At 40.2% G+C, this 18,739-nt stretch overlaps 2 protein-coding genes across 2 annotated transcripts; both read left to right on the top strand.

Moving 5' to 3' along the window:
* The first annotated feature begins 1,085 nt into the window (after positions 1 to 1,085).
* On the top strand, positions 1,086 to 1,802 carry LOC132552134 (dynein light chain Tctex-type 5-like). The gene has a single exon (XM_060216275.1). The coding sequence runs from the start codon at positions 1,086 to 1,088 to the stop codon at positions 1,800 to 1,802; it is 717 nt and encodes a 238-aa protein (XP_060072258.1).
* Positions 1,803 to 13,661: 11,859 nt separating this feature from the next.
* Positions 13,662 to 14,261, top strand: LOC132552128 (dynein light chain Tctex-type 5-like). Its single transcript, XM_060216268.1, has one exon. It carries the CDS (start codon positions 13,662 to 13,664, stop codon positions 14,259 to 14,261), a length of 600 nt encoding a protein of 199 aa, XP_060072251.1.
* The last annotated feature ends 4,478 nt before the right edge of the window (positions 14,262 to 18,739 follow it).

Raw genomic sequence — 18,739 nt, forward strand, 5'->3', positions numbered from 1 at the left:
GAAACAGCAAAGTGCATATCGAAATTTACTTACTATATAGCTATGATGAGTCCTGTCACTCCCCTGTACTACTTAGTTAAGACATTTTAATAATGTACAGAAAGTGGGAGGCCCATAGCATAAACTCAGGTTTATAATTGTCACTGTAACATAATAGGACGAGTTCGTTACATTGCAATTCATATAGACCATATTTACATAAAGATCGTCTGAAATCCCTACAAGCATGCCCAGAACAAATAATTTAAGAGAAGACCGAGATGTACCCGGTTCTAATGTACATTGACGTCCGCTAAATCTCAAATCTAACACCTCGCCCCTGGCATTGTTCGCGTCCATAGAGTCATAAAATTGTGGATCTCAACATTCAAACACCTTTCAAAGGGCGATAAACAGTCATTTGTGTTAAAACCTTTACAAATGTATCTATCTTGCTAAATGAAAAGAGTGGGATTCTACACCGCTTTGTCGCCATTGAATGTGTGAAATATTCCGGTGGTATCGTTGTGTATCTAGTGTTTATCCTCCGTCGACTGTTTCCGTTAGATACCGCGAGATCTGATAGCCCGTAACTGATACTCGTAAATAGACACTATTTTTGTCCGGACCCATTTTTTGTTCTGTACCGGATTGATTTGTACAGTAAATCAGTTAAATATGCTGGGCACGTGTTACTTTAACTTATAAAGCAGTGCGGCAATATAGAGCTAGTTTACGGTTCGGATTTGCGAGTCAAGTACTATTTAAACACTGCAAGAGTGAAAAATTGTACAATAATCTAACTACGTGAATCAAATTTGAAGAAGTTTCAACGTCTTCCGAGTGTTTCTCAAAAAGATCACAGAACAACGGAGTGGTAGGAATTATCTATCATATTGTGACAAATGAGCTGTATTGCTTTGCCGAAGAGAAATTATATCCAGTGTTCCGACTTGGGATGGTTGAACCGTGAACAGCAGTTGCTGGGAAAAGAAAACATCATACGCTAACAGTAATACTGTTTCTACGAGGTGGATGTCAGTTATCGAGTTGTGTATACGGTGAAGTTATAGGAACTCTCTAGTGGAAATATAAATTAATCGAAAATGAGTAAAGTTATCAAAAAGACTGACCGTAAAAAATCGATGACGCGCGGTGATGGCGCGAAGTCTGCCCGGAAGCAAAGTCTGAACGCGGAAAGAAAGCAAAGCATAAAAACAACGTCAGAAAGGAAATCTAGTGCAGATCCTGAAAGAAAACAAAGTTTAATGGCGGCAGAGAGAAAATTAAGCATCAATTCTGACGAGAGAAATTCGTCGATGGATACCGGAAGAAAAACGTCGACGTTTGCCGAAAGACGATCATCACTGGTCGGCGATACTCGGAGAGGGTCGATTTTAGAGCCGGCGATTGGACGTTCTGCGCTGATAACGACGTCAGCACAAGGGCAACGTCCCGTCAATATAAAATTAGAAAACACCTACAAAAATCGACCTGACAAAGTTGTCCGGAATGACGATATCAGGACGTGCATCAAAGATGTGTTCGAGAAGGAATTACACGACAAAACCTACAACCAAGATGAATGCTGCATTCTGTCTAAAAGACTCGCAGAAATAATCAAACAGAACGTGAAATCTTTGGTACAGCGGTATAAGATTATTACTGTGGTAGCCCTTGGTCAGCGACAGGACTATTCGCCCTCAGTCGCGTTCACTAGCCGCTGTGTGTGGAACGCAAACTTTGACACATTTTCGGAGTACACGTACAAAAATATGTCGTTCTACGCTGTGGGGCTAGTATATGTATTGTATGCGGAGTAAATCAAGGTATTTTAACATCTACTGAGTGGTGGTAAGTCCAGCAAGTCGAGATGGGGTGGATCTGTTTGTAAAATACATTATCAAAACAGGAGGATATCATAGCTGTTGTCCATATATTTGTGGCTTAACTTTGGTATATATATATTTTTTCTTTTTTTTTTTACCCTTTGCCGGCATTTGAACCACGATAACAATTGACGGAAAGAATTTAAACATATTTTTTATATCGGAAAATGCGTTATTGGGACTTGATGGAGAATTGCCGTCACGGCATTTATATTTTGAATAAATCCCTACAACTTTGTCTAATATCAATGCTAATCGTTACTAACTGGGGTATGATGGTCGTTTACAAATAAACACAACCTTAAACCAAGTTTGTTTTGTTAAACACTTTATGAAACAACACAACAGTCTCAGGTGTGCTCAGTTTTAGTGTGCTGTTAGAGCTATCGTGGTTTTGTCTTTGTACAAGACACTTTTGCCTCACTGCTTCAGACATTATGCGGCGAGTCTCTCGCAGTTCAGTAAGGTAGCCGGCCGCCATTAAAATGAGACCCTGCTTCAAAATGATTATGAGTGTTACGTACCCAACGAATGATATCAAGCTGCTGTTTGGGCGTTTTAAATCCCATGTACTTTTGTGATAAGCCCCCTTGCTTTTATTAACATAATTTATCAAAGTGATACTGATACACTACAGAATCATCCGCAGACCATTTATATCGGACAAATTTTTTTGTGGTTGGAGCTTACGGACATGAAAATAAGTTTTGACTTTTGATAGTTACTATTGATATTTCGGTTCAGGATTTATCCGTATAAAGATTGTATATAGATGGTACAAGTCCGATACCAATATCAGAAACACTACCAGTCACGGTCTTCAATTGGTAAGTATATCAATTAGCTGTATGTATATTGATATACTGATGTCGATCTCGACGTAACCACACAATTAAGTGTGTTGTGAGTAGACGGAATATAGTCATGTTACGTAATATTGGTACCTGGTGCCAGATTAACAGATTATTGAGGGATTTGACTGACGTTGGAAATTAACTGTGGATTGGGGGGGAGGGGGGGGGGGTCATCGGCTGGGAAGATGTCTCAAATCTTATAGACAGGCAGCACCTCTCTTCAACGACCCCAGTAATTTAGCATTCCAGAAAACTGCCGTCACTGATGATGAGAGGTGGCGTCAAATGCATAAAAACAATGGCGTCCTTAAATTGGCCCTGAATGGTGTGAAAGTTTGGTAGGGTCGTGACAACATAAAAAGTGGGAATCAGATGGGGTCGGTTTTATAGCTTGGGAAGGCTTTGGAAGTATTGTGGGTCCTTCTTTATTTTAATTGCAGAAGGAAACGAAGTGGGATCAACAGTAGAATGTGGGAATGTGTTAGAGCGGGTATTAGCTCTAGAACACTAACGATACGTTGTAAAATTGGTAGGTAGCAACAGATGGGTGTAGTAATGTAGTGGAGTCGGTTAGTAGCTGTAGAACGCTGTGGGAATGTAGTGGGGTCGGTAAGTAGCTGTAGGACGCTGTGGTAATGTAGAGGGGTCGGTTAGTAGCCGTAGAACGTTGTGGTAATGTAGAGACGTCGATTAGTAACTGTAGAACGGTGTGGTAATGTAGAGGCGTCGATTAGTAGCTGTAGAAAGCTGTGGGAAAGTAGAAAGTAGAGGGGTCGGTTTGTAGCTGTAGAACGTTGTAGTAATGTAGAGGGGTCGGCTAGTAGCCGCAGAACAATGTGGTAATGTAGTGGGGTCGGTTAGTAGTTGTACAACGGTGTTGTAATGTAGTGTGGTCGGTTAGTAGCCGCAGAACACTGTGGTAATGTAGTGGGGTCGGTTAGTAGTTGTAGAACGCTATGGTAATGTATAGGGGTCGACTAGTAGCTGTAGAACGCTGTGGTAATGTAGAGGGGTCGGCTTGTAGATGTAGAATGATATGGTAATGTAGTGAAATCGGTTAGGAGTTGTAGAACAATGTGGTAATGTAGTGGGGTCGGTTAGTAGTTGTAGAACGCTGTGGTAATATAGTAGGGTCGGTTAGTAGCCATAGAACACTGTGGTAATGTAGAGGGGTCGGTTAGTAGCCGTAGAACGTTGTGGTAATGTAGAGACGTCGATTAGTAACTGTAGAACGGTGTGGTAATGTAGAGGCGTCGATTAGTAACTGTAGAACGGCGTGGTAATGTAGAGGCGTCGATTAGTAGCTGTAGAAAGCTGTGGGAAAGTAGAAAGTAGAGGGGTCGGTTTGTAGCTGTAGAACGTTGTAGTAATGTAGAGGGGTCGGCTAGTAGCCGCAGAACAATGTGGTAATGTAGTGGGGTCGGTTAGTAGTTGTAGAACGGTGTGGTAATGTAGTGTGGTCGGTTAGTAGTTGTACAACGGTGTTGTAATGTAGTGTGGTCGGTTAGTAGCCGCAGAACACTGTGGTAATGTAGTGGGGTCGGTTAGCAGTTGTAGAACGGTGTAGTAATTTAGTGGGGTCGGTAAGTAGCTGTAGAACGCTGTGGTAATGTAGTGTGGTCGGTTAGTAGTTGTACAACGGTGTTGTAATGTAGTGTGGTCGGTTAGTAGCCGCAGAACACTGTGGTAATGTAGTGGGGTCGGTTAGCAGTTGTAGAACGGTGTAGTAATGTAGTGGGGTCGGTAAGTAGCTGTAGAACGCTGTGGTAATGTAGTGTGGTCGGTTAGTAGTTGTACAACGGTGTTGTAATGTAGTGTGGTCGGTTAGTAGCCGCAGAACACTGTGGTAATGTAGTGGGGTCGGTTAGTAGTTGTAGAACGCTATGGTAATGTATAGGGGTCGACTAGTAGCTGTAGAACGGTGTGGTAATGTAGAGGGATCGGCTTGTAGATGTAGAATGATATGGTAATGTAGTGAAATCGATTAGGAGCTGTAGAACGCTGTGGTAATGTTGAGGGGTCGAACAGTAGCTGTAGAACGCTGTGGTAACATAGTGGGGTCGGTTAGTAGCTGTAGAACGTTGTGGTAATGTAGAGGGGTCGGTTAGCAGCCGTAGAACGTTGTGGTAATGTAGAGACGTCGATTAGTAACTGTAGAACGGTGTGGTAATGTAGAGGCGTCGATTAGTAGCTGTCGAAAGCTGTGGGAATGTAGAAAGTAGAGGGGTCGGTTTGTAGCTGTAGAACGTTGTGGGAATGTAGAGAGGGCGGTTAGTAGCTGTAGAATGCTGTGGTAATGTAGAGGGGTCGGTTAGTAGATGTAAAACGTTGTGGTAATGTAGTGGGGTCGGTTAGTAGCCGTAGAACACTGTGGTAATGTAGAGGGGTCGGTTAGTAGCCGCAGAACACTGTGGTAATGTAGTGGGGTCGGTTAGTAGTTGTAGAACGCTATGGTAATGTATAGGGGTCGACTAGTAGCTGTAGAACGGTGTGGTAATGTAGAGGGATCGGCTTGTAGATGTAGAATGATATGGTAATGTAGTGAAATCGGTTAGGAGTTGTAGAACAATGTGGTAATGTAGTGGGGTCGGTTAGTAGTTGTAGAACGCTGTGGTAATATAGTAGGGTCGGTTAGTAGCCATAGAACACTGTGGTAATGTAGAGGGGTCGGTTAGTAGCCGTAGAACGTTGTGGTAATGTAGAGACGTCGATTAGTAACTGTAGAACGGTGTGGTAATGTAGAGGCGTCGATTAGTAACTGTAGAACGGTGTGGTAATGTAGAGGCGTCGATTAGTAGCTGTAGAAAGCTGTGGGAAAGTAGAAAGTAGAGGGGTCGGTTTGTAGCTGTAGAACGTTGTAGTAATGTAGAGGGGTCGGCTAGTAGCCGCAGAACAATGTGGTAATGTAGTGGGGTCGGTTAGTAGTTGTAGAACGGTGTGGTAATGTAGTGTGGTCGGTTAGTAGTTGTACAACGGTGTTGTAATGTAGTGTGGTCGGTTAGTAGCCGCAGAACACTGTGGTAATGTAGTGGGGTCGGTTAGCAGTTGTAGAACGGTGTAGTAATGTAGTGGGGTCGGTAAGTAGCTGTAGAACGCTGTGGTAATGTAGTGTGGTCGGTTAGTAGTTGTACAACGGTGTTGTAATGTAGTGTGGTCGGTTAGTAGCCGCAGAACACTGTGGTAATGTAGTGGGGTCGGTTAGCAGTTGTAGAACGGTGTAGTAATGTAGTGGGGTCGGTAAGTAGCTGTAGAACGCTGTGGTAATGTAGTGTGGTCGGTTAGTAGTTGTACAACGGTGTTGTAATGTAGTGTGGTCGGTTAGTAGCCGCAGAACACTGTGGTAATGTAGTGGGGTCGGTTAGTAGTTGTAGAACGCTATGGTAATGTATAGGGGTCGACTAGTAGCTGTAGAACGGTGTGGTAATGTAGAGGGATCGGCTTGTAGATGTAGAATGATATGGTAATGTAGTGAAATCGATTAGGAGCTGTAGAACGCTGTGGTAATGTTGAGGGGTCGAACAGTAGCTGTAGAACGCTGTGGTAACATAGTGGGGTCGGTTAGTAGCTGTAGAACGTTGTGGTAATGTAGAGGGGTCGGTTAGTAGCCGTAGAACGTTGTGGTAATGTAGAGACGTCGATTAGTAACTGTAGAACGGTGTGGTAATGTAGAGGCGTCGATTAGTAGCTGTCGAAAGCTGTGGGAATGTAGAAAGTAGAGGGGTCGGTTTGTAGCTGTAGAACGTTGTGGGAATGTAGAGAGGGCGGTTAGTAGCTGTAGAATGCTGTGGTAATGTAGAGGGGTCGGTTAGTAGATGTAAAACGTTGTGGTAATGTAGTGGGGTCGGTTAGTAGCCGTAGAACACTGTGGTAATGTAGAGGGGTCGGTTAGTAGCCGCAGAACACTGTGGTAATGTAGTGGGGTCGGTTAGTAGTTGTAGAACGCTGTGGTAATGTAGTGGGGTCGGTTAGTAGTTGTAGAACGCTGTGGTAATTTAGTGGGGTCGACTAGTCATAATACAACACAAGGCATTTTAAAGTGCCGAAAAAAACAATATATTAAATTCATCAAGGCACCATAATAAAGGTCATTTCAACCAATAGTTATAACATATTTCATTAATGTATTTCACTCTCGTCATTGTATGTTAAACTGCAGAAGGGTCATCAGCATTCTATAGACATTTATTTTTGCCGTATAATTTCGTATTTCAACACTATGATATAAATATTGATAAAAGGTCCAACGTAAGCGCCTAAGTCCATGTTTGAACAAGTGATGCCGAGGACAGGTTATCACATTGAAATACAAAGAAAAAACAGTAATTTTGTCAGTATTGTGGAATGTAATAAGTATAATACTTAAATTTCCACTTTAGATGTGTGATATAATTACAAGAAACAGCGAACTTCACTTAATTGTCCTTTTAAACATTGCTTACCTTCCCCTTTAATCTAATCGAGACTTGTGTTGTTCAGCGCCGTGCATGGTTGCATGTGTAAAAAATGTATTGAGATTTTGAAAGAAATAAAACTCATAATTAGAATTCAACAACATCTTAATCACAAAACTGAAGTACTCATCGGCTTACTCACTGCTGTTAAAGACCGTGTTTGCTATTTCTTACTCCCTCCGCCCACTCGCCCAGTTCGCGTGGACCTTGGTCCAGTTACATAACGTTGTCGCCAGTTTCCAAGGGAAGATTTGACAATCGTTAACAATGGTACCAGTCGCAATGAACACATTCTTAAGGGGTAACGATTACGCGATTGGGGGTCGCTGGCTTTTGATTCTAGTCATATGATATACTTTAAAATGTAATATTTAATTACATGTAACAATGTACAAAGCCATCAATCATAATTAGTAGGGGAGCACGATAACCCCGGCGACATGTATTCAATAACAGGAAAGGTTCCGAGAGTGTACTCGGTCTGTTCGTGTCGCAGATCTCCATACATAAGACAGTATAACTGTAATTATGCGATACTTGTCAATTTGTCAACCAAGCCTACCAATCCCAACTAAATACAAAACAAAAAATTGCGAAAAAGGTTGATTCATCGCATTTTTGTCATGATTACCATTAGCAGCAGCACAAACAGCAACAACAGCAACAACAGCAACGACGCAACTGTACGCGCTGTGCGGAATCATTTGGTATTTCCAAAATTGTTTTATGTTAGTTTCGTCTGAAAATTTAGGTATTTGACCAAAACTTAAGTTTATAATGTTTGCTAATTTTTTTGAAATTTTAGATGATAGAAATGGGGGGGGGGGGGGGGGGGGGGGGGGGGGGGTTATGTTTACGCCACCTGCTCTAGAAAATGCCCACTCTCTACCCCCCCCCCCCCCCGCCTCCGGCTTCAGTATCGTTGTGGTCATCACAGAAAATAATCTTCATCGTCATTAGCAGTGATTATCGGTGTCATAAAATCTCATAGTTCATAGACCTAATCTTTATCGCCGGCGTAGTTTGCCTGGGTGAATCCAAGGGCATCCTTTCATCGTTGCGTCGTATGAAATGGTGATTCCAACATCAAACCCGTGTCGTCGGCGTCGTATGAAGTGGTGATTCCAACATCAAACCCGTGTCGTCGGCGTCGTATAACCTTATCATTCCAACATCAAACCCGTGTCGTCGGCGTCGTATAGCCTTATCATTCCAACATCAAACCCATGTCGTCGGCGTCGTATAAACTTATGATTCCAACAACAAACCCGTGTCGTCTGCTTCGTGTTAATTGGTGATTCCAACACCAAACCCGTGTCGTCGGCGTCGTATAATCTTATGATTCCAACATGAAACCCGTGTCGTCGGCGTCGTATAATCTTATAATTCCAACATCAAACCCGTGTCGTCTGCTTCGTGTTAATTGGTGATTCCAACATGAAACCCATGTCGTTGGCGTCGTATAAACTTATGATTCCAACAACAAACCCGTGTCGTCTGCTTCGTGTTAATTGGTGATTCCAACACCAAACCCGTGTCGTCGGCGTCGTATAATCTTATGATTCCAACATGAAACCCGTGTCGTCGGCGTCGTATAATCTTATGATTCCAACATCAAACCCATGTCGTCGGCGTCGTGTTAATTGGTGATTCCAACAAGAAACCCATGTCGTCGGCGTCGTATAATCTTATGATTCCAACACCAAACCCATGTCATCGGCGTCGTGTAAATTGGTGATTTCAACATCAAACCTGTGTCGTTGGCGTCGTATAATCTTATGATTCCAACACCAAACCCGTGTCGTCGGCGTCGTGTTAATTGGTGATTCCAACATCAAACCTCTGTCGTTGGCGTCGTATAATCTTATGATTCCAACACCAAACCCTTGTCGTCGGCGTCGTGTTAATTGGTGATTCCAACATCAAACCTGTGTCGTTGGCGTCGTATAATCTTATGATTCCAACACCAAACCCGTGTCGTCGGCGTCGTGTTAATTGGTGATTCCAACATCAAACCTGTGTCGTTGGCGTCGTATAATCTTATGATTCCAACACCAAACCCGTGTCGTCAGCGTCGTATAACCCAACGATTCAAACACCAAACCCGTGTCGTCGGCGTCGCGTTAATTGGTGATTCCAACATCAAACCTGTGTCGTTGGCGTCGTATAATCTTATGATTCCAACACCAAACCTGTGTCGTCGGCGTCGTGTTAATTGGTGATTCCAACATCAAACCTGTGTCGTTGGCGTCGTATAATCTTATGATTCCAACATGAAACCCGTGTCGTCGGCGTCGTATAATCTTATGATTCCAACATCAAACCCATGTCGTCGGCGTCGTGTTAATTGGTGATTCCAACAAGAAACCCATGTCGTCGGCGTCGTATAATCTTATGATTCCAACACCAAACCCATGTCATCGGCGTCGTGTAAATTGGTGATTTCAACATCAAACCTGTGTCGTTGGCGTCGTATAATCTTATGATTCCAACACCAAACCCGTGTCGTCGGCGTCGTGTTAATTGGTGATTCCAACATCAAACCTCTGTCGTTGGCGTCGTATAATCTTATGATTCCAACACCAAACCCTTGTCGTCGGCGTCGTGTTAATTGGTGATTCCAACATCAAACCTGTGTCGTTGGCGTCGTATAATCTTATGATTCCAACACCAAACCCGTGTCGTCGGCGTCGTGTTAATTGGTGATTCCAACATCAAACCTGTGTCGTTGGCGTCGTATAATCTTATGATTCCAACACCAAACCCGTGTCGTCAGCGTCGTATAACCCAACGATTCAAACACCAAACCCGTGTCGTCGGCGTCGCGTTAATTGGTGATTCCAACATCAAACCTGTGTCGTTGGCGTCGTATAATCTTATGATTCCAACACCAAACCTGTGTCGTCGGCGTCGTGTTAATTGGTGATTCCAACATCAAACCTGTGTCGTTGGCGTCGTATAATCTTATGATTCCAACATGAAACCCGTGTCGTCGGCGTCGTATAATCTTATAATTCCAACATCAAACCCGTGTCGTCTGCTTCGTGTTAATTGGTGATTCCAACATGAAACCCATGTCGTTGGCGTCGTATAAACTTATGATTCCAACAACAAACCCGTGTCGTCTGCTTCGTGTTAATTGGTGATTCCAACACCAAACCCGTGTCGTCGGCGTCGTGTTAATTGGTGATTCCAACATCAAACCTGTGTCGTTGGCGTCGTATAATCTTATGATTCCAACACCAAACCCGTGTCGTCGGCGTCGTGTTAATTGGTGATTCCAACATCAAACCTGTGTCGTTGGCGTCGTATAATCTTATGATTCCAACACCAAACCCGTGTCGTCGGCGTCGTGTTAATTGGTGATTCCAACATCAAACCTGTGTCGTTGGCGTCGTATAATCTTATGATTCCAACACCAAACCCGTGTCGTCGGCGTCGTGTTAATTGGTGATTCCAACATCAAACCTGTGTCGTTGGCGTCGTATAATCTTATGATTCCAACACCAAACCCGTGTCGTCAGCGTCGTATAACCCAACGATTCAAACACCAAACCCGTGTCGTCGGCGTCGTATAACCTTTTCATTCCAACATCAAACCCGTGTCGTCGGCGTCGTATAACCTTATCATTCCAACATCAAACCCGTGTCGTCGGCGTCGTATAACCCAACGATTCAAACACCAAACCCGTGTCGTCGGCGTCGTATAACCTTATGATCCAACGCCAAACCCGTGTCGTCGGCGTCGTATAACCTTATGATTCAAACACCAAACCCGTGTCGTCGGCGTCGTATAACCCAACGATTCAAACACCAAACCCGTGTCGTCGGCGTCGTATAATCTTATGATTCAAACACCAAACCCGTGTCGTCGGCGTCGTATAACCTTATGATCCAACATCAAACCCGTGTCGTCGGCGTCGTATAACCTTATCATTCCAACACCAAACCCGTGTCGTCGGCGTCGTATAACCCAACGATTCAAACACCAAACCCGTGTCGTCGGCGTCGTATAACCTTATCATTCCAACATCAAACCCGTGTCGTCGGCGTCGTATAACCTAACGATTCAAACACCAAACCCGTGTCGTCGGCGTCGTATAACCTTATCATTCCAACACCAAACCCGTGTCGTCGGCGTCGTATAACCTTATCATTCCAACATCAAACCCGTGTCGTCGGCGTCGTATAAACTAACGATTCAAACACCAAATTCGTGTCGTCGGCGTCGTATAATCTTATGATTCCAACACCAAACCCGTGTCGTCGGCGTCGTATAATCTTATGATTCCAACACCAAACCCGTGTCGTCGGCGTCGTATAATCTTATGATTCCAACACCAAACCCGTGTCGTCGGCGTCGTATAATCTTATGATTCCAACACCAAACCCGTGTCGTCGGCGTCGTATAATCTTATGATTCCAACACCAAACCCGTGTCGTCGGCGTCGTATAACCTTATCATTCCAACACCAAACCCGTGTCGTCGGCGTCGTATAATCTTATCATTCCAACACCAAACCTGTGTCGTCGGCGTCGTATAATCTTATGATTCCAACACCAAACCCGTGTCGTCGGCGTCGTATAATCTTATGATTCCAACACCAAACCCGTGTCGTCGGCGTCGTATAATCTTATGATTCCAACACCAAACCCGTGTCGTCGGCGTCGTATAACCTTATGATTCCAACATCAAACCCGTGTCGTCGGCGTCGTATAATCTTATGATTCCAACACCAAACCCGTGTCGTCGGCGTCGTATAATCTTATCATTCCAACACCAAACCCGTGTCGTCGGCGTCGTATAATCTTATCATTCCAACACCAAACCCGTGTCGTCGGCGTCGTATAATCTTATCATTCCAACACCAAACCCGTGTCGTCGGCGTCGTATAATCTTATGATTCCAACACCAAACCCGTGTCGTCGGCGTCGTATAACCTTATCATTCCAACATCAAACCTGTGTCGTCGGCGTCGTATAACCCAACGATTCAAACACCAAACCCGTGTCGTCGGCGTCGTATAATCTTATGATTCCAACACCAAACCCGTGTCGTCGGCGTCGTATAATCTTATGATTCCAACACCAAACCCGTGTCGTCGGCGTCGTAAAACTTACTATTCCAACACCAACATGTGTAATTGGTGTTGTATTAAATTATGTTCCCATAGCAAATCATAAAATCGGTATAAGTGTTTGGTGTCGTTTACGTTAAACTTTATGTGAAAACCGACATTTAACTGTTTTGTAACGCAGAATTTATAAATGTTTCTAGTGAATAAATAAACAGAATAATGTCATCTTATGACCGAGCGAACGATTTTTGGAATGGAGCGACACGCGTCGACATATGATCTAGACATTTATTGCACCAGTTTATAGTAGTATATGCAGATATACCGCCAGGACGCAGAGTTTCACAAAGTGTCGTCTAAGCTTAAAATAGATTTGAAATGTTTTAAAACACTGACGCAATGTCTTGATATATCGGCTTTAGAATAATCTTGTGCCATCGAAACTAACACGCATCGACTGTTATATACATGGACGGAATCTAATTTTTTTTGTTTTTTGCAGCATTCTTCCAATTAATCACCCGGGATCATTGCCACTTTTACACAGAACTGTGCAGCACGTAGGAATTTATTAATTTCATAAAAAAACATATATGTTTAATCAAACTATTAAAGTTCTCTTAATATTACAACAGACAAATGGCCAGCATTATATCAACACTGATTTTAAATAAATCACTTATTGTTGAAAAATATAATGACATGTAATAAATAAAATACACCAAACAAGTCATAGCACACTGACCCAAAATAGTGTATTAAAGACGGTAGGGGGTTTTATAACAGAGTCGTCGCGATGACACGCTAGGATTTAAGTAGCATTAACTTAAAGTGATATCTGTGTTCTGTAGGTATATACGTCACTATTAGGATAACCAGATTTTTTTATATCGGATTGTTTATGGTAGGCTTTGTGATCTAATGCACAAAAGATCAATTAGGCGGTCGTGTCTATCGTAACTCTGGGATACCCAGCGTATCAAGTCACCCAAGTCCATCGAATCACAACGGTAATCATAAGATCTTATTTGATTATATATACAGACCCATCTAAGGGCTCGGTTGGAATGTTTAAACACCGAGAGACAAAGGTCGTCACTAGGAGCCATTGTAGGCAAGGCAGAGGAAATACATTGAAATTGTTTCAGTTTTAATTTCTGTAACGGACCACATTCAAACGGAGACAGTGACATCCAGTGATATAGGGTGGTTGCGTGTGTTTTTTTGGGATCAAACTAGGCACGCTTTACCTTTAGTGATAATAACCTAAACGAACCGTATTTATTTTCAATCGTGTACCGGTGAAAATTGGATTTTAATTGCAAGTGCCAGGTTTAAGTATTACACTAATCATACCCTGACAAAAGGGCTTAATTTGGTCTTTAGAAAGTTAGTCCATAAAAAGCCACGATGAGTACGAGCACTAGTAGTAAGAAACAGGACAGGAAAGGGGACGGAGCGGGCCGGAAGCTGAGCACTCTTCCTCCATCAGATGCTGCCACCCGGAAGTCCTCTTTAGAACCCCCAGCACCAGAAAATTTGGCCGTTCGGAGACCGTCTATTGACAATAGGAAAATGTCAATTGTAGATTCCATCCCCGGACGTTCAACGCTAATTATAACGTCAGCACATACACAACGCCCGAACGTCAAGTATGAAAATACTTACAAAACGGAACCGGACAAAAAGGTCCGAAGTGACCTTTTACGAGACTGTATAAAGGATTTGTTTGAGAAAGAGCTGGACGATAAGACATATAACAAAGAAGAGTGTAGTAATATGTCAAAAAGTCTAGCAGACAGGTTAAAACAGCGCGTGAAAATGCTAGGCTTCTCACGATATAAGATCATCACTGTTGTCTGTATCGGACAACGAGAGGAGTTCAATCCGTCTGTGGCCTTCACGAGCAGGTGCATGTGGAGTGCACAATTTGACACTTTCTCACAGCACGTGTACAAGAACACGTCATTGTACGCTCTCGGCTTGGTGTATGCTATGTACGCAGAATGATGGATAACAAACGTATTAGATTCGATGCTTAGTTTGAATGTGTGACACATAAAACTGTTGAAAATCTAGTGCCAATATCAAGATCATTTCTTATTTATATCATAAAGGAGGACTTCCGCTTCCATGTTTGACTAAACCGGAAGTGCACGACGCCGGAGTACGCAGCCGTTTTGTGTGGCACATTTCATAATGTGGAATATATCTTACTGTTCATGGATTCCTGGGAAATTTTAAATCCTGTGTTTAATTGTAAAACATCTTGATTTTTTATTACAAAAAATGGCATTTCAGTCATAACATCCTTCAGAAAATGAAAACAGCACGTGTAATGTGTATTTCTAAACAAGCAAAAACATCGCGTTACTTTGACGCAAGTAAAACTGTTAAACAAGTTTTACACTATCCGTGTACACAAACTTGAGTGATATCAAAACCTATCTTACCATTGCATCTCTTACTTAACGATTTAATCTTATATTAATATAAAATAATTATAGTTGATAAAACATGCATTTGTGTTTGTTTGTGAATAGTAGAGATTCACTTCCATATCAGACTTATTTTAACCTCGAGGGATTCTGGTTGGTCTTTTCTCTCACGTTTTTATGCCACTAATAGGAATTCCGTAGTGTTCCTGCAATCAACATAAACACGCAGGTCAGCTCTGTAGAATAGTGATGTTCAAACTTATCTCCACACATAACGGTGCTATCGGAGTTTAAACGGTGCCTCGTGCCCATTATAAGTTAACAACACACTACATACCGATTGCACACCCTGTTGACTCACCTCTTATTGGATTCTGTCATGAGTTGGTTATTTTCTCTCTAAAGATCAGAACATTTAAGAAATGAAAATCAATAGTTTAATTCACAGACATGTATTGCATATATTCATTAAATTGGTCACCACTTATAGTAATTTGAGACAGATGTAGGTATTATGATTACTATACGTACGGTAATGCGTTTCCAGATGAATTGTCCGCAGTAAAAATGTAAAAACCGTAGATATAATTAACGATTCAATGTGTTAGAATGTGAATTAATTACTGTGATGATACACTGGGTCTAATGCATTATAAGTGGTACATTTAGATCTACCGATAATATGTTTAAACCGTCTATAAAACACGTTGGTGACGCCCATTTACGTATCTGAAGGAGATAATGTATTTTATGTATACAGAGGTATTCTGTATGGAAGCTAATAAGATATTACGTATATAAGCTGTCTCGATTATAACATAGGATATGCGTTTTAGATTTTTTTGTTTTATAAAATGTATATTGTATCACTAGATGTTTGTTACTGTACCATGTTTTTTATCAGATATAAAATGAGAATCCTATTAAAATAATAAAAAAAAATCTCCTATCAAGTTTCAATGTAATGTCGCAACACGCTTCGTGTGACGTAAACCCAATACGGTATACGATATTTCACAAAAATTCATGTTTGATATAAACAAGTCTTATATGAAGTGGTAACACTATTTACAGGATGTACAACTTATAAATATTTGATGTATAATATGTAAAGTGTAACACGATGTATAGTGTGTACAATATATAAAGTGTAACACAATATATAGTGTGTACAATATATAAAGTGTAACACGATGTATAGTGTGTACAATATATACAGCGTAACACGATGTATAGCGTGTACAATATATACAGTGTAACACAATGTATAGTGTGTACAATATTTACAGTGTAACACGATGTATAGTGTGTACAATATATAAAGTGTAACACAATGTATAGTTTGTATAATATATACAGTGTAACACAATGTATAGTTTGTACAATATATACAGTGTAACACGATATATAGTGTGTACAATATATAAAGTGTAACACAATGTATAGTGTGTACAATATATACAGTGTAACACGATGTATAGTGTGTACAATATATAAAGTGTAACACAATGTATAGTGTGTACAATATATACAGTGTAACACGATATATAGTGTGTATGATATATAAAGTGTAACACAATGTAAAGTGTGTACAATATATAAAGTGTAACACAATATATAGTGTGTACAATATATACAGTGTAACACAATATATAGTGTGTACAATATATAAAGTGTAACACAATGTATAGTGTGTACAATATATACAGTGTAACACAATGTATAGTGTGTACAATATATACAGTGTAACACAATATATAGTGTGTACAATATATACAGTGTAACACAATATATAGTGTGTACAATATATAAAGTGTAACACAATGTATAGTGTGTACAATATATATAACACAATATATAGTGTGTACAATATACGATATATAGTGTGTACAATATATAAAGTGTAACACAATGTATAGTGTGTATAATATATACAGTGTAACACAATATATAGTGTGTACAATATATAAAGTGTAACACAATATATAGTGTGTACAATATATAAAGTGTAACACAATGTATAGTGTGTACAATATATACAAAATATAGTGTGTACAATATATACAGTGTATCACAATGTATAGTGTGTACAATATATAAAGTGTAACACAATGTAAAGTGTGTACAATATATAAAGTGTAACACAATGTATAGTGTGTATAATATATACAGTGTAACACAATGTATAGTGTGTACAATATATACAGTGTAACACGATATATAGTGTGTATAATATATAAAGTGTAGCACAATGTGTAGTTTGTACAATATGTAAAGTGTAACACGATATATAGTGTGTATAATATATACAGTGTAACACGATGTATAAGTGTACCATGATTTATAATTTGTACAATATATACAAATCTTCTACCAAATTAGATGAATGTTATTGAATCCCCAAGGCATCAATTAGCTTTGATAACTACTGTATAAACATACATGTTACACCACATGTAGTATAACACTTAAGCATGTTTTGATTGGCTGACAGGATGAGCTTTGCCGAAATTAGAATTCGTAATAAGTAGCTTACGACTGCTTTGCTAATAATTTGGAGTTCATTTTTATTTCTATTCCTAATTCTGTTTTGAAGATAACAAATTAATTACAATACCTTCATATACTTCTGAAATTGTCAGATTTAAATATCCATTAGAGGCATTTCACTACAGGTCTTATCAACCAAACTGTTACAGAATAGGTCAATTCAATTTGGGATAGTTTTTTAGAAGTAGAAACAGGTCACACACACTCTGTGAAATATATGGTATTTCTTTCTCTCACGTTGGTTATTTTCCAAACGTAACAAAAAAAACAAGTTAAAACCTTTTTACTGTAACTTTTGAAAAACGGATTAACGAGAGTGAAATATATATCATAAACCACCACCAGTCGTTGTGTTACCTCTATGTATAAAGTGTACATACATATAGCTTTGGCATGATACGTTTGGAACAATATATAAATGTAATGTGTAAAAAAAAACCCGTGTAATTCAAGTGTTAACACTATATATACGACACCATTACAACGAATACAACATATAAATTAAATAGATGTAAAGTGTGTATCATATACAGTGTAGCACGACGTACTGTGTATATTAAATTGAGTGTAATTCGACATGTGGCGTTTACACTATATATCGGACACTTTATGATGTACAACATATACAGTGTAACAGGACATAGTGTGTATATTAAATTGAGTGTAATTCGACATGTGGCGTTTACACTATATATCGGACACTTTATGATGTACAACATATACAGTGTAACACGACATAGTGTGTATTAAATTGAGTGTAATTCGACATGTGGCGTTTACACTATATATCGGACACTTTATGATGTACAACATATACAGTGTAACACGACTTAGTGTGTGTATTAAATTGAGTGTAATTCGACATGTGGCGTTTACACTATATATCGGACACTTTATGATGTACAACATATACAGTGTAACACGATGTATATTGTGTACAATATATACAGTGTTACAAAATGTATTGTATACGAGTGTAATACATTGTCATACAATGTGTTAAGTTTTTCAATGTATATATTGTGTACATATATTGTACAATATTTTACGTTATTGTACAGTATAGTGAACATCGGATTTAGAAGCTTTTCGTAGCCATTAACTTACTGAATACACTGTTTATTACCATTTGTCTATAGATTTATAACAATGTAGAAAATCCCACGGCAAGTGTGCCGGGAATAAACATTGTCTACAGTACGGAGTGTATTTAACAACATCAACTCAACGACATGTTGGTTTAGCTACTCCAAGTTTGTAATTATTCAAAAATACCTTAAGTATAAATCATAAGAGATTTATTCAGTAGTTTGTTTAGCCCCAGTATCTGGTATTATACATACTTCTTATAAAGGCGATCAGACGGAAAGTCAGCGCTAGGTTGGTTTGTCCACGGTACACAGTATTGTTAGGGAGTCACAAATCAAACGATCGAAAAAAAAGGATATTTTTGTCATCATAACTTATTCAAAGCTGTATGGCGCGTTGCTAATTATAATC

This window comes from Ylistrum balloti, unplaced genomic scaffold (assembly GCF_031769215.1).
Source record: "Ylistrum balloti isolate Yb309-2 unplaced genomic scaffold, AGI_CSIRO_Ybal_v1 Utg370240, whole genome shotgun sequence".
Taxonomy (NCBI): Eukaryota; Metazoa; Mollusca; class Bivalvia; order Pectinida; family Pectinidae; genus Ylistrum; species Ylistrum balloti.

Bases quoted from the DNA above. Each gene is read 5' to 3' on its own strand.
- LOC132552134 (XM_060216275.1), top strand. From the start codon at position 1,086: ATGAGTAAAGTTATCAAAAAGACTGACCGTAAAAAATCGATGACGCGC.
- LOC132552128 (XM_060216268.1), top strand. From the start codon at position 13,662: ATGAGTACGAGCACTAGTAGTAAGAAACAGGACAGGAAAGGGGACGGA.